A 15,415-nucleotide genomic window follows, 5' to 3' on the forward strand; every position below is an offset into this window, starting at 1 on the left:
GAATATTTCGTTTTGCACTTTTTTGTATTGGATGTTTATCTTTATTTTTGCACATTTTAGCAAATAAGCAATACTTTTACTTTTGTTGAAATGTTTACACTGTTGTTACAGAATATTTCCGTTTTGCACTTTTTTTGAATTGGATGTTTATCTTTATTTTTGCACATTTTAAAGCAAAATAAGCAATACTTTTACTTTTGAAATGCTTATACTATTCCAGAATATTAAGATTTGCACTGGATGTTTACTTTTATATTTGCACATTAAAAGCAAATAAGCTACTTTTAATTTTGTTAAATGTTTACATTGTTACAGAATATTTTGTCATGTTGTTGTCAATGTTGACTGAGTGGCCATACTTTTTTTTTTGTAAATAAAAGCCATGCCTTTTGAAAAAACTGGCCTACATTTATTTTTTCATCTTCATTTTAAATAAAAAAAATAATCGGTAAAAGGAAAAATAATCTATAGATTAATCGAAAAAATAATCTATAGATTAACCGATTAATCGAAAAAAATAATCTATAGATTAATCGATAGAAAAATAATCGTTAGCTGCAGCCTTAGTTGATTGACATGTTTATTCTGTAAGCTAACTTCAATAGTTTGAAATTATTTTGACAGTTAATGCCAGTTATCCTGTCAACCTTTCACAAGACTTCCATTTGTTAATTGAAAGTATAAACAGTATAAACACTTTTTACAGTTAACAAATGGTAAAACAGTACTAAACAATTCCATTAAAAAAAAAATTGGTGTCATTATTAACTTTCTGTCCAAGCTTGTATAATCTACTGCCTTGTTCAATTGTAAAAAATATTCTGTGCCTAAAATTCACATTTCTATCACAATTATCATACTGTAAACATGGTAAGCTAACTTCATTAAAATTAATAGTCCTGTCAATAGCATGGAATTACAATTCAAATGTAGTTTTTTTGTAAGCCTTTCAAAAGAATTCAAAATATGAAAAATGAATGAAAATGAATTGAAGCCATCAGACACTTGAAAAGTGGCACATCACATCTCTAATGTAATCATTTGAACTTTTCAACAGAAATAGCACTGCAAAAATATTAAGGACATACTTCTGTATTTTGGTAGTTATGCTGTCAACATTTAACAAGATTTCTTCAACTTGGACTTGAAAGCATAAATAGTATAAACACTTTTAACAGTATAACAGTACTAAACAATTCCAATAGATAACATTGGTGTCATTACCTTTTTGTTTGCTCAATTATTGCCTCCGTAAATAAAACTTCGGCATTTATCACATCCAAAGAATCTGTTTGGACGACGAAAAACGTTGAAAGTTTTCCACTTGTATCGCTAGCAACGGCATTAGACTTGTGTTTTTTTGTCCCAACGTGGTCTTTTACATCGCTAATTCCTCCGTGTCCGATCGAAAAATCTTGTCTGCACAAGGTGCAATTCGCGTAGTTTTCACCCTTTTTGGAACGGATAATTATTCCCGGATAGGCTTTTGAATATTCTTCACGGAATGACTGCAGTTTTCTTTTCGGTTTAAGACTCGTATGCGATTTTTCTCCGGCTGATTCCATGATCGTTCGCTCGTTTGGAAACAATGGCAACTGGTGCCTCGTGCTTGGCAGCGGTGCTATAAATAGCCTCGCGAATGGCATTCGGAATGGCTCGATAGGAAGTTACGGGAAGCAGTGTCGATTGTCATTGTTGTTACGCGATTTCGTGAATTAAACTTTAAAAAAAAAAAGTTTTTTTAATTAATGAAAAACCGTATTTTTTATCAATGCAACCGTAACCCGGAATAGGTTGATGAAAACCGTACTAATTACGGGAAAACCGGAGTAGTTGGCAGGTATGACAATGTATTATGGGTAATGGCAGTCAGGTATGGTGGAATCGAGCCACACAGTTTTTTTGACCTTACTCTTACTTTTTCTAACTCTTTCTTACTGTAACAAACTCGCTTTATTTTATTATTCATTTGTTCCCACGTCGTTATTGTTTGACGTTTTGGAAGGATTAAGTTGACAAGTAAACGATACAAAACGGGCTTCATTAGGAAACTACAAACATAATGCAAGGACAAAAATGAATTCATTCCATCAAGGCTGCAAGAAATGTGGAACTAGTGAGTACTTTGCGGTCCTACTCACGGCTTGGCCCTCCAGTGCAGCCCTCTGCCTGCCAAGGACATCCTGCAGCTGAGTGAAGTGCTGTATGAAGGCCACCACCTCGGCCTGGAAGCGCTGAGTATGCACATACTGCACAGAGGCCATCAGTAGAGAAACCTTCATGTCGTACTCTCGTTCAAGGCAGGGATCGGCCAGCCCGTATCTGCAACCCAGCAAGAGACAAAAGGTGACCCACATTTTAGAAGGTTCGACATCGCGTCAAAAGCCTGCTGCTTACTTATGGATATGAAAAATGAGAGCTTCCCCTCCACGGGTGGTGAAGCGCTCACAGTAGAGGTCACCGTGAGGGGTCAGGTCGCTGAGGGACAAACTTCCCAAACTGCCCGTCAATACCAGGTTGCTTTCTGAAAGGCGAGAAATGTTCAACGCTACCACACCGTCATGGTCCAGGGGGGACTTTAGGTGACTCATACACACCCAACATTTCCAGGTGTGCAGATAGTTTGATCACACTGGCTCTGGCCAGCTCGTTGCCTTCCTTGTTGAGCACCACCGACAGGGCATGAACCTGGACATTCAAACACAGTCAAAAGTCTGTACTCCAATCAAAAAATATACATCTATTACATTAAAAATATAAACAATTAAAAAAAGAGTCTGTCTGTACTTACACACAACATCAGGACTAAATAAAAATACCAACATTAAATCTGATTAAACCTCTAAATTTAAATGTAATTCTTTATAGAAATGTATAGAATAAAGTCATAATATGTACGTATATAAATGAGTACTGTCAACAATAAAAAATTTTTACAGCAGATTGTATACCGTATTTTCCGCACTATTAGCCGCACCTAAAAACCACAAATTTACTCAAAAGCTGACAGTGCGGCTTTTAACCCGGTGCGCTTTATATATGGATTAATATTACGATTCATTTTCATAAAGTTTCGATCTCGCAACTTCGGTAAACAGCCGCCATCTTTTTTCCCGGTAGAACAGGAAGCGCTTCTTCTTCTACGCAAGCAACCGCCAAGGTAAGCACCCGCCCCCATAGAACAGGAAGCGCTTCTTCTTCTACTGTAAGCAACCACCCGCCCGCGTAGAAGAAGAAAAAGCGCGCGGATATTACCGTACGGTACGTTTAATTTCCTTTGTGTGTTTACATCTGTAAAGACCACAAAATGGCTCCTACTAAACGACAGGGATCCGGTTCATGAAAAGACGCAATCTCTCCATCCGCACACGGATTACTATTTCACAGCAACTGATATTCCTGTGAACCGCACTGTGGATACAATGGAAGCACGTACGGTGAATATTCGCACCACAGGGAATGAGAAGTCATCCTTCACTGTGGTTCTAGCTTGCCATGCTAATGGCCAGAAACTTCCACCCATGGTGATATTCAAAAGGAAGACCTTGCCAAAAGAGACCTTTCCAGCCGGCGTCATCATAAAAGCTAACTCGAAGGGATGGATGAAGAAAAGATGAGCGAGTGGTTAAGGTAAGTTTAAGTTTACGCGAAGAGGCCGGGTGGCTTTTTTCACGCAGCTTCGTCCATGTTGATATACGATTCCATGCGCACCCACATCACGCTGGTTTTAATATATTATTAAAGTTTGACTGACCTATCTGACTGTTTTTTTGACATTCCTTTAGCGCAGTTAGATGCGGCTTATAACACGGGGCGGCTTATAGGTGGACAAAGTTTTGAAATATGCCGTTCATTGAAGGCGCGGCTTATAACCCAGGGCGCCTTATGGTGCGGAAAATACGGTACATATAAAGTGCTTTTTTTGATTGATTGAGACTTGTATTAGTAGATTGCACAGTACAGTACATATTCCGTACAATTGACCACTAAATGCTAACACTCCAATAAGTTTTTCAACTTGTTTAAGTCCACGTTAATCAACATTAAACTGCCTCAAGTTGTTGCTCAGATTAAATAAAATGACAAAACTTTTCTTCTACATATAAAAAGTGCAACATTAAACAGTTTCAAGTCAACTCGGCCTCTGATTAGCTTTTCTTTTTTCCCCCCAGCCTGGCTAACTTGGCAGTAAGAGGATATATGGGCTCATTATTCTTCCACCATAGAAGTGGCTCAAAATCTAGTTTTTAATGCAATAAGGACTTAAATCTGCTGCTATAAAAACATTTGTTATTGCTTTAGCCCTGCCTGACTCGCCGAGGAGAGGCTGCTTGAATGCGGTGGTGACGCTTCAAATGGGTTAGCATGTGTTATGAGAGTAGCATACAGGTAAAAGCCAGTAAATTAGAATATTTTGAAAAACTTGATTTATTTCAGTAATTGCATTCAAAAGGTGTAACTTGTACATTATATTTATTCATTGCACACAGACTGATGCATTCAAATGTTTATTTCATTTAATTTTGATGATTTGAAGTGGCAACAAATGAAAATCCAAAATTCCGTGTGTCACAAAATTAGAATATTGTGTAAGGCTAATACAAAAAAGGGATTTTTAGAAATGTTGGCCAACTGAAAAGTATGAAAATGAAAAATATGAGCATGTACAATACTCAATACTTGGTTGGAGCTCCTTTTGCCTCAATTACTGCGTTAATGCGGCGTGGCATGGAGTCGATGAGTTTCTGGCACTGCTCAGGTGTTATGATCACTGATGGTGGAAACTTTACACTAGACTTCAGGCAACGTGGATCCTGTGCCTCTCCTGTCTTCCTCCAGACTCTGGGACCTCGATTTCCAAAGGAAATGCAACATTTGCATGGTTGGGTGATGGTTTGGGGTGCCATGTCATCTGCTGGTGTCGGTCCACTCTGTTTCCTGAGATCCAGGGTCAACGCAGCCGTCTACCAGCAAGTTTTAGAGCACTTCATGCTTCCTGCTGCTGACCTGCTCTATGGAGATGGAGATTTCAAGTTCCAACAGGACTTGGTGCCTGCACACAGCGCAAAATCTACCCGTGCCTGGTTTACGGACCATGGTATTTCTGTTCTAAATTGGCCCGCCAACTCCCCTGACCTTAGCCCCATAGAAAATCTGTGGGGTATTGTGAAAAGGAAGATCCAGAATGCCAGACCCAAAAACGCAGAAGAGTTGAAGGCCACTATCAGAGCAACCTGGGCTCTCATAACACCTGAGCAGTGCCAGAAACTCATGGACTCCATGCCACGCCGCATTAACGCAGTAATTGAGGCAAAAGGAGCTCCAACCAAGTATTGAGTATTGTACATGCTCATATTTTTCATTTTCATACTTTTCAGTTGGCCAACATTTCTAAAAATCCCTTTTTTGTATTAGCCTTAAGTAATATTCTAATTTTGTGACACACGGAATTTTGGATTTTCATTTGTTGCCACTTCAAATCATCAAAATTAAATGAAATAAACATTTGAATGCATCAGTCTGTGTGCAATGAATAAATATAATGTACAAGTTACACCTTTTGAATGCAATTACTGAAATAAATCAAGTTTTTCAAAATATTCTAATTTACTGGCTTTTACCTGTATGTGTGTGTGTGGCCCTTTAATATGTGACAGCATGTGAGGTGAGTGTGTGGGCGAGCGAGGTGAGGGAGTGCGGGGAGTGGCTAGTGTTTTGTTGGATTGGCTGTGTGCAAGACCTCAATAAAACCACAATTTGCAACTAATCGCCGGACTCGTCATTTACCCTGGAGTCCGGAGCTGTGGAGACCCACTGCCGGGTAGAGTGAAGGGTGTTTCCCCCGAGAATACATCGGCCCTGGAGGAGTGTCTCCCCTGCGCTCCTCGACTACGGTCTGGGAGCCGGAAGCAGGAAAGGTGCAACGCATGTTTGACGTGTTGTCAGAAGCAGCAAAACTCCGTCCTCCATTGTTGTATCGCGCAGCCAAAGTGTTCCCAAATGGGAGATCTTAACGAGGCAGGAGGGTCTTCCAGCTCTGGCTTTTACATGTTGTCCTAGCCCGCTCGCTGCTAGCATGTGTACTCGTTCGGTACACCTCCAAACCGCGAACCGAAACCCCCGTACCGAAACGGTTCAATACAAATACACGTACCGTTACACTCCTACTGCACAATGAAATTACTTTAAAAATAGAATTAAAATGTCTCCCCTAAAAAAGGCATGTAATTGGGCTGAGTATGTGTGTGTGTGTGTGTGTGTGTGTGTTTGTGTGTGTGTGCATACCCTTCAACTAATATGTTGTCCAGGCAAAAGGAAGTCAAATGCTCATTTCAATGCATTCTTCTTCATCCATTATTCCACCTTTGTGACTTACCTTGAGGTCCAGTTTGGTGTTGACCGCATCGCCGGTGTCCTGCTCCATGTCGTCCGACTCGTAGAGAGGATGTCCTGGCACATATTGAGGGGAGCTGGGCGCCACCTTCATTGCGTGATTGTTCGCCGTGGAGCCGATGCCAAAGAAATCCAGGATGACCACCCATGTCTGCAAGGTGATTAAAACATCCAGGCAGTTAAAGTCAATATCGATGCTTCGTCCCACACTTCCGTAACGGGTGGTGAATTCCGGGTGGTTCTGGTCCACCAGCAACACATTGATGTGAACTAAGGACTCGTCAAACTCTGAGGTGGGCTGAGGGGAGGGCGGTGGAGTGCTCGGACAGTCTGGATCCTTCTTGGTTTTGCGATTACTGGCCAAAGTAGCGGCATGCCTCTGGTAGAGCTGGAAGACATTCTGGGCCTCTTCCATATGAGAAGGAAGAGAGCGGGGCATGTCGGGGTACTGGACGTTGGATGCTGATGGACAGCTATGAGATAGGTACTCCTTGGGGCTGAATGTGGAAGGCTTTGGAGCTCCACGGGACACCATGAGATGTTTATGCTCAGGGTTCTGCTCCAAGAGATCCTCCATGAGCAGTGAACGCAGAACCAGCTGGACTTCCAACAAATGTGGATGCTCTTTGGTGATGTCTCCCTCCAGGTCACGGAATTGCAGACTGATCAAGCCTTGGGAGCCCTGGGTCAAGTCGGCACTGAGCTGGACCTGCAGTTCTGCAACGTGCACTGTGACTTTCAGCTGAGTGAAGGCAGGAGACTGAGGACTCGGCTTTTGAGACTGCAGAGGCAAAGGAGAGGAGAGTAGCGAGTGCGGCAGGCTGATGTAGGGAGGGTCCTTGGCAAACAGTCCTCCGTGGGGGTCGGGGAAGCGGTGAGGCCTGGTGGAGGAAGGTGTTGGAGGCGGGGGCGTTGGTGGTTGACTGGGTGTAGCTCGTTGCTCCTCAATGACAAATAAATGATCCAGTGTCTGCAGGACCTGTTCATACACAGCCTTGCACAGGAACACCTGGAAGCAGAAAGCCAAGAATTCATGGAGGCACCAAACAACACTCAAATAGTCCCAATGGTTCATGGTACCTGGCTCACACTTACACTTGAGTGACTAAGTCTGATCTGCACTTAAGTGCACTCCACTTCCCTTCACCCCTGCACTTGAAAGAGGTGAGCTTGGGCTCGGCACATTCACAAGCTCCTCTCTCTGCCTCCCCTCCCTTCTCCACCTCTTGTCTCTGCCTTCGTCTGTTCTTGTCGGTTGCATACCACAAACATCAAAGTATAAAGGATTTTGCTTTTTTTTTTATTGTAGCAACATGGTCGTTAATGTTTTGAGACCAGGTCAGGTCAAGGTTCAAGGTTCAACTTTATTGTCCCCGCGGGGAAATTTGTCTTGGGCACAGTGCATCATTGCTTTCTTAACATACCCAAAAACAACAGAACAAAAACACAAGCACAGACACAACCACAACCATACAACTAACATTGAAACATCAGAACATGGAGCTTGATAGACATAGGTGGCACTTTGATGTAGGCATAAAATCTACAGTATGGAGATAAAGATAAAGTACCAATGTGCATTGCACTAGAGCTCATGGATAAAGTGCTGTGTGCTAAAGTGCTTAGTTCTAAAGTGCTATGTGCTAAAGTGCTATGTGCTAAAAAAGTGCTAACCTATTTATTAAAATTCTATTGCACATTGTTGGTCAGCTTAATGGAGGCTGGGACAAATGATAATTTAAGGCGGTTAAATTTGCATAGTGGGACCCGGAGTCTTCTCCCTGATGGCAGGGTTCCATATTCAGGAAAGAGTGGATGTTGTGAGTTGGAAATAATTTTCTTAGCTTTTTTCCTAACTGCCTGCTCATAGATGCTCTGTATAGGCTCATATTCTTTCCTCCCTACGATTTTCATTGCCGTTTTATGCATGCCGGCCAGTTTGCTTTTTAGCTTAACGGTTAGGTTGCCAAACCATGAGGTGATCCCGTATCTAATGATGCTCTCTACAATGGCACGGTAGAAAATCATCATGATGTGGCTGCTTGTGTGCTTATGTGGTCGCTCAAGAGAGTGCTACTGGTAAAATGTAAAGTGGTACCCTCAGGTTTCTGGCACGGTTGCTCTACCCACTACGCCATGCCGCCCCTAATAAAGAGCTTGTTGATCCATTATCCCATTAAGTTTGTTTGAGATATACACATATACATACATATACAGTGGTGGTCAAAAGTGTACATAGACTTGTAAAGAACATCATGTCATGGCTGTCTTGAGTTTCCAATCATTTCTACAACTCTTATTTTTTTTGTGATAGAGTAATTGGAGCACATACAAATCATTCATGAAGTTTGCTTCTTTTATGAATTTATTATGGCTCTACTGAAAATGTGAGGGTCAAAAGTATACATACAGCAACATACAGGTAAAAGCCAGTAAATTAGAATATTTTGAAAAACTTGATTTATTTCAGTAATTGCATTCAAAAGGTGTAACTTGTACATTATATTTATTCATTGCACACAGACTGATGCATTCAAATGTTTATTTCATTTAATTTTGATGATTTGAAGTGGCAACAAATGAAAATCCAAAATTCCGTGTGTCACAAAATTAGAATATTACTTAAGGCTAATACAAAAAAGGGATTTTTAGAAATGTTGGCCAACTGAAAAGTATGAAAATGAAAAATATGAGCATGTACAATACTCAATACTTGGTTGGAGCTCCTTTTGCCTCAATTACTGCGTTAATGCGGCGTGGCATGGAGTCGATGAGTTTCTGGCACTGCTCAGGTGTTATGAGAGCCCAGGTTGCTCTGATAGTGGCCTTCAACTCTTCTGCGTTTTTGGGTCTGGCATTCTGCATCTTCCTTTTCACAATACCCCACAGATTTTCTATGGGGCTAAGGTCAGGGGAGTTGGCGGGCCAATTTAGAACAGAAATACCATGGTCCTGTGTGCAGGCGCCAAGTCCTGTTGGAACTTGAAATCTCCATCTCCATAGAGCAGGTCAGCAGCAGGAAGCATGAAGTGCTCTAAAACTTGCTGGTAGACGGCTGCGTTGACCCTGGATCTCAGGAAACAGAGTGGACCGACACCAGCAGATGACATGGCACCCCAAACCATCACCCAACCATGCAAATTTTGCATTTCCTTTGGAAATCGAGGTCCCAGAGTCTGGAGGAAGACAGGAGAGGCACAGGATCCACGTTGCCTGAAGTCTAGTGTAAAGTTTCCACCATCAGTGATGGTTTGGGGTGCCATGTCATCTGCTGGTGTCGGTCCACTCTGTTTCCTGAGATCCAGGGTCAACGCAGCCGTGTACCAGCAAGTTTTAGAGCACTTCATGCTTCCTGCTGCTGACCTGCTCTATGGAGATGGAGATTTCAAGTTCCAACAGGACTTGGCGCCTGCACACAGCGCAAATTCTACCCGTGCCTGGTTTACGGACCATGGTATTTCTGTTCTAAATTGGCCCGCCAACTCCCCTGACCTTAGCCCCATAGAAAATCTGTGGGGTATTGTGAAAAGGAAGATGCAGAATGCCAGACCCAAAAACGCAGAAGAGTTGAAGGCCACTATCAGAGCAACCTGGGCTCTCATAACACCTGAGCAGTGCCAGAAACTCATCGACTCCATGCCACGCCGCATTAACGCAGTAATTGAGGCAAAAGGAGCTCCAACCAAGTATTGAGTATTGCACATGCTCATATTTTTCATTTTCATACTTTTCAGTTGGCCAACATTTCTAAAAATCCCTTTTTTGTATTAGCCTTAAGTAATATTCTAATTTTGTGACACACGGAATTTTGGATTTTCATTTGTTGCCACTTCAAATCATCAAAATTAAATGAAATAAACATTTGAATGCATCAGTCTGTGTGCAATGAATAAATATAATGTACAAGTTACACCTTTTGAATGCAATTACTGAAATAAATCAAGTTTTTCAAAATATTCTAATTTACTGGCTTTTACCTGTATATGGCATATCCAAGGTAAATTAGCATTGAGCTACCACATTTTGAAAAGAAGAGCCTCACTTCTGAGTGCTTTCTATCAGGTCTGATTTCTTTGTTGGCATGAAATTTACAACATTACTGAGAGGCAAGGGCTTGAGCTGACGTCACAACCAACAAAAGGTAGATGTTACGTGAATCGGTACCCGATACTACCTACGTGCCTATAAAAGTACCAAATTCTGTACGCATCCCTACATATCCATGCAATTATGCCTCTCGCCAGAGATCAATGATAACAGCCCACCTTGCGCAATACAAACAAACATAATTACTTGAAATAAACCACAAAGTATGGAAAGTTGACGGAGCACAAATACGTGGAATCATGCCAAAGTCCAGTACAATAGAAAACTCTGTTACTGACTACAACTGACCTAGTGATTTTATTAAACGACTTTCATTTGAATACATACCTGAACAGGTTTGATGAATTTCCCTTCGACTCTCAGTAGTCCCGTGCTCTTGCATGGTTCTTTAGCGCTAAGAAAGGTGAACTGGATATCTTCGTGGACGGGGGACTTCTCCAGTGTAAACTGTATTGTGGTGTCTTTCAATATATGGAAGGCTGGATGAGGAGGAAAAGGCATTTTAGTTTCGATAGACGTTGTGTAGACCGAGTATTACTCATCTCACCTTTTCCTTGGCTGAGGTATTCAAAGAAGTCGTGGCGTGTGAACTGAGGTTCATCCTGACTTCTGTTATGGGACGGTGACGAGTTGCCAGTTTTCTCCGCTCTTTGCATCTTCTTCAGAACCAAGTGACCGGTGTTTAGCGAGTACAAGCGGATATCCTTCACAAGCACCTGCAACAGCTCGCCTTCTGACTGTTGGCCAGTGCTAAAGTTCTGGATAGTTATACTGCCCAAGTGCCCGACCAGCAGTTCAGGGTGTCCAGGTTTTCGAGGAATGGACACGACTGGTGATTCGATGTTTATATTTAAGGTCAACTTCACGAAGAAGGTCTCCAAGGTGGATTCAGGCTCCTCCATGGAAATATCCTCCTCGTCCTCCATGGAATAAGCCCAACTTTGACTCTGAGTTCGACTTCTTCGCGAGGGTGTCTCAAAGAGCGAGAACATACCGCTGTACTCGGCCGTCTTCGTGACAAGAACCGTAGACACTTTGGTGGCAGCGCTTTTCAACATAGAGCGGAAATTGTCCTCCACCTCATTAGCGGAAAGACTGAGCTCCATCAAGAACTTGGCTGAGTGGTTATAATGCAAGGATGCCATGTGCAGATGTAAAGTGCAGTCCCCTTGGAAATTCTCCTGGAGTTGAAAATTCAGGGCTTCTGAAGGAGAAAGTTCTTCTTCAGCAAGCAAAGGTAGTCCTTCACAAGTTGAAGAGCTGTCTTCTGCATTGCCGATGCTCACTACAAACTGGCTTCGGCCTCCTTCCTGGGTAAGGTCTACTAACTGCATGGCACCAAGTGATCCATTGATGTCCATTCGACTGCCTAAGGAAACATTAACCTTGGTGCCAGTGATGCTGGCAGTTGCAATCTTCAAGCCTTTCTTCTCAGCCCCCAACACAGTTCCTGTGGATACCGTTCGAAGGAGAAGGAGGTTAAGTCGATGAATCTCCACAGTTAGCTCTTTGTTATGATCATATGTCGACTGGAAAGTTCCATCTTCTTCCTTGGCGTAGGGCTGTACTGCAGGTTGCTGTAATGACGCCGCCCATTGGTTTTCCTCCTTGGGGAAAGACTTTTGGAGGAATTTCAGCAGTTCTACCATGGTCTCGGGGTTCAGAATAATGTCCAAGTTGTTGACCTGCATGCTTATCACCTGAAGGGAACTGTCCAGGTTCATGGAAGGACAGTCTGAACTAACAAATTGGTATTCCAGTTTAATCAGCACCTCTTGATCTTTAAGAAAGGAACTAAGGCCAGACATTCTATCCGTGCGCAAACCCGAAGAGGACTCATTAAGGTGGTTCTGATGCTCAGAAGACCTACTCTCGTATGACATTGGAGAAGATGGCTGGCTTTCCTGAAGACTGCCAGTGGGGATGTCAAAACTGAGATTTTTATGAGAGGACACTAGAAGGTCGAAGTCTGAACCATAGGTTTGTAGAGTGTCCACCAGAAGGAGACCATGGACCGTAAGAGAGACCTCTGCATCATAAGGTCGCTTGACAAAGTGAGCGTTGGTGCCAAATACCTTCAAAACAGATATGTAGCGGCCATCGCTCTCCACACCAAGCTGCATATAGTTGATGTTAAATTCAGCCAGCAGTAGGCGGGATTCCACCAGAACTTCCCTTGTGTGCTGCTCTAATGTCATCACGCTTTGTGTCAAGTTCTTGGCTGAACCTTGTATCTTCCAGGAACTATCCTCTCTCTGAAAGATCTTTTCATGGCGGAGAGTTATCGGGTCGGGAGACTTGATCCCTTTATCGTGGAGGTTGTCTGCATCGACTGCTGAATTGCTTAGCCTCGCCAAACAACTCCTCAAAGCGGTCATCTTCTCCAGGTTGACATGGACCTTGAGATCAGGCAGGGTTCCTGAGAGCACAGCCCCTGGGAGCTGGGGGTCGGACGTGTAACGCAGCCTCTGCTCCAGTTGCAACAACACATTAAATTTCTCCACCACATGGGTCGGACCCACTTCACTCTCTTGAAGGTTTTTCCAATTGTCCTTGTAGCGACCAACCATTATCTGCAGATCCTTGAAGGACAAGGAGTATCTTTCATAAAGCTTTCTACAATATGATTTTGTGTTTTCAGGTGAGCCGAGGCTGGGGAGTTCAGGACATTTTGGCCAATCTTTCAGAGGCACTTGAAGCTCAGGTGGAGTGCCATGGGGTGTCTGGTACTCCTCATCACTTAGGTCTTCCCTCTCAGGTGGAGCAGTTTTGAAATCCTTGGAGTCATCTTTCACAAATTGAGAAATTGATTGATTATTGGAAAACCGTACAGCATATTTTTGTAATGTTTGTTGAATTTACCAAGGGAGTTAGTGAGCAGAATCCTGCCTAAATCCACGATGACTAGCATTGGGTCTCCTGACTGGAAATCGTCGGGGAAAATGACCTGTGGTGCACAGATGTCCAGCTTCATCGTCCAACGCTTACTGTTTTCCTACAGCAACACAAATGACAATAAAACTTCAACAATTTATTCCCCATTTGAGTCACAACATTCGCCAGTGAGTTTGACTTACAATAAATTCGCCCACAAGAAGCTGATCGATAGTTTGGCGTATTTCTGCCTTTGTCTGCCTTTTCAACTTGTCATACTTCCTTCTGGCAGCCTCCGCCACTTTCAGCTCCAGTTCTGACTGATAGCCAAAACCTGGGTGAAAAATTGGATTGCATAATAATTACTGCGGACAGAAGCTTTGGGTCACTCGACAACTGACGACTAAATGAGTCTGATTTCTCAACTAGTTTGGTTTTTCATACCTAAATGTGAAGTCCCAGGGTCCATGCACTCTCTCTAATTGGTTATACCTCCTGTACACTCCTGTCCTAGAAATGATCTAGGACAGGGGTGTCAAACTCAAATACAGAGTGGGCCGAAATTTAAAACTGAACAAAGCCGCGGGCCAAGGTTGAACAAATTAACCTTTTTAATAGGGACCCAAAATTGCATTAAATATTGAACAAGCAAGGCTTATACAACTTTATAGTGACATGCAAAATCGAGTTTCAAATAATAATAATTCAAAAATATCAATGGCATATCAAATACAATTTAAATTAAAGCTGCAAGCAGCGTTGGTCGGGCCCGCGTATTTGGCAGGTGCTAGTCCTAAGTGTCCCAATACTTTTGTCCAGTTTTAGTCCCAAGTGTCCCAATACTTTTGGCAAGTTGTAGTCCTAAGTGTCCCAATACTTTTGTCAAGTTGTAGTCCCAAGTGTCCCAATACTTTTGTCCAGTTTTCGGCCTAAGTGTCCCAATACTTTAGTCCAGTTTTCGGCCTAAGTGTCCCAATACTTTTGTCCGGTGGTAGTCATAAGTGTCCCAATACTTTTGTCTAGTGTACCTACCTTGTCTGCATTGTGTGGGCACGCTGGTGCTTCCTGCTTTTAAGCAGCCATCTTAAAAAAACAGCAGCGCAGCGGGTCTTTGAAGGGTCATAAAATCAAAACCGGAGCAGGTATTAAAACGCTGTTCTGTTATTTTATACACAAGGGTTTAATCTCTCTCCTGTGTTAGTTTGAAGCCGAAACGACAAACGCGCTCAGAGGAGATAGATTTTGAAGAAAGGTGACCGTTTTTTACAAAAAATTTGTTTTGAAGGGGGAATAGCAAACTTCCTGTTGATTTTTGCTGGGGGTTGTCAATTTATGAAATGTAGGCCTAAGTGAGACCTACATAGAGGTTTTTGTTTCATGTCTCTCCGACCTTTCCAGTGGGAGTTACAGGCAGTTTTGTCCGTTTTTTCATCCGAGGAGCAGTTTTTTGTGCGTTTTATTAAAAAATTGCGCTAGAGCACAATTTTGAGATTTGGGGTTAGGTTTTTTTATTAGATCACAATTTTCGCCAGTCCTGATGTGTGCGTTCAGTTTGGTGAGTTTTGAAGCATGTTAAGGGGGTCAAATTACAGCTCAAAGAGGCAAAAGTGACTGTTTTTAGTACTTTTTTGTCTTGAAGGGGGAATTGCCAACTTCCTGTTGATTTTAGCCCGAGAATGTACTATTATGAAATGTAGGTCTAAGTCAGACCTACATAGAGGTTTTTGTTTCATGTCTCTCCGGCCGTCCTAGTGGGAGTTACAGGCAGTCTAGTTTTTTTTTTCTAGGGGGCGCTAGAGCGCAATTTTGAGTTTTGTGGTTCGTTTTTAAAAAAAAAAAAAGGCAATTTTCGCAGGTCCTGATGTGTGGGTCAAATATGGTGAGTTTTGAAGCATGTTAAGTGGGTCAAATTACAGTTTAATGTGGCGGCGGAAGAATAAAGAATAAAACCTTACAAATTCAATAGGTCCTTATGTCCCATTGCATAAGGACTCCCTGTGGGAGTCCTTATGCAATGGGCCATGCGGGCCCTAATTAAAGC

At 42.5% G+C, this 15,415-nt stretch overlaps 1 protein-coding gene across 4 annotated transcripts in view; it reads right to left on the reverse strand.

Annotated features, from left to right (window-relative positions):
• Positions 1–15,415, reverse strand: part of vps13d (vacuolar protein sorting 13 homolog D) — a 231,646-nt gene that overhangs the window by 170,975 nt on the left and 45,256 nt on the right. For all 4 annotated transcript variants that reach the window (XM_061973410.2, XM_061973417.2, XM_061973395.2 and 1 more), the window contains 8 exons: positions 13,578–13,708; positions 13,363–13,495; positions 11,048–13,288; positions 10,828–10,979; positions 6,377–7,402; positions 2,598–2,688; positions 2,398–2,524; positions 2,142–2,322 (listed from right to left, as the gene is read on the reverse strand). In XM_061973410.2, coding sequence (XP_061829394.2) covers positions 2,142–2,322; positions 2,398–2,524; positions 2,598–2,688; positions 6,377–7,402; positions 10,828–10,979; positions 11,048–13,288; positions 13,363–13,495; positions 13,578–13,708 — 4,082 coding nt within the window. The remainder of the gene's footprint in view (positions 1–2,141; positions 2,323–2,397; positions 2,525–2,597; positions 2,689–6,376; positions 7,403–10,827; positions 10,980–11,047; positions 13,289–13,362; positions 13,496–13,577; positions 13,709–15,415) is intronic.

The sequence above is a fragment of the Nerophis lumbriciformis genome, linkage group LG01, assembly GCF_033978685.3.
Source record: "Nerophis lumbriciformis linkage group LG01, RoL_Nlum_v2.1, whole genome shotgun sequence".
In the NCBI taxonomy this organism is placed as follows: Eukaryota; Metazoa; Chordata; class Actinopteri; order Syngnathiformes; family Syngnathidae; genus Nerophis; species Nerophis lumbriciformis.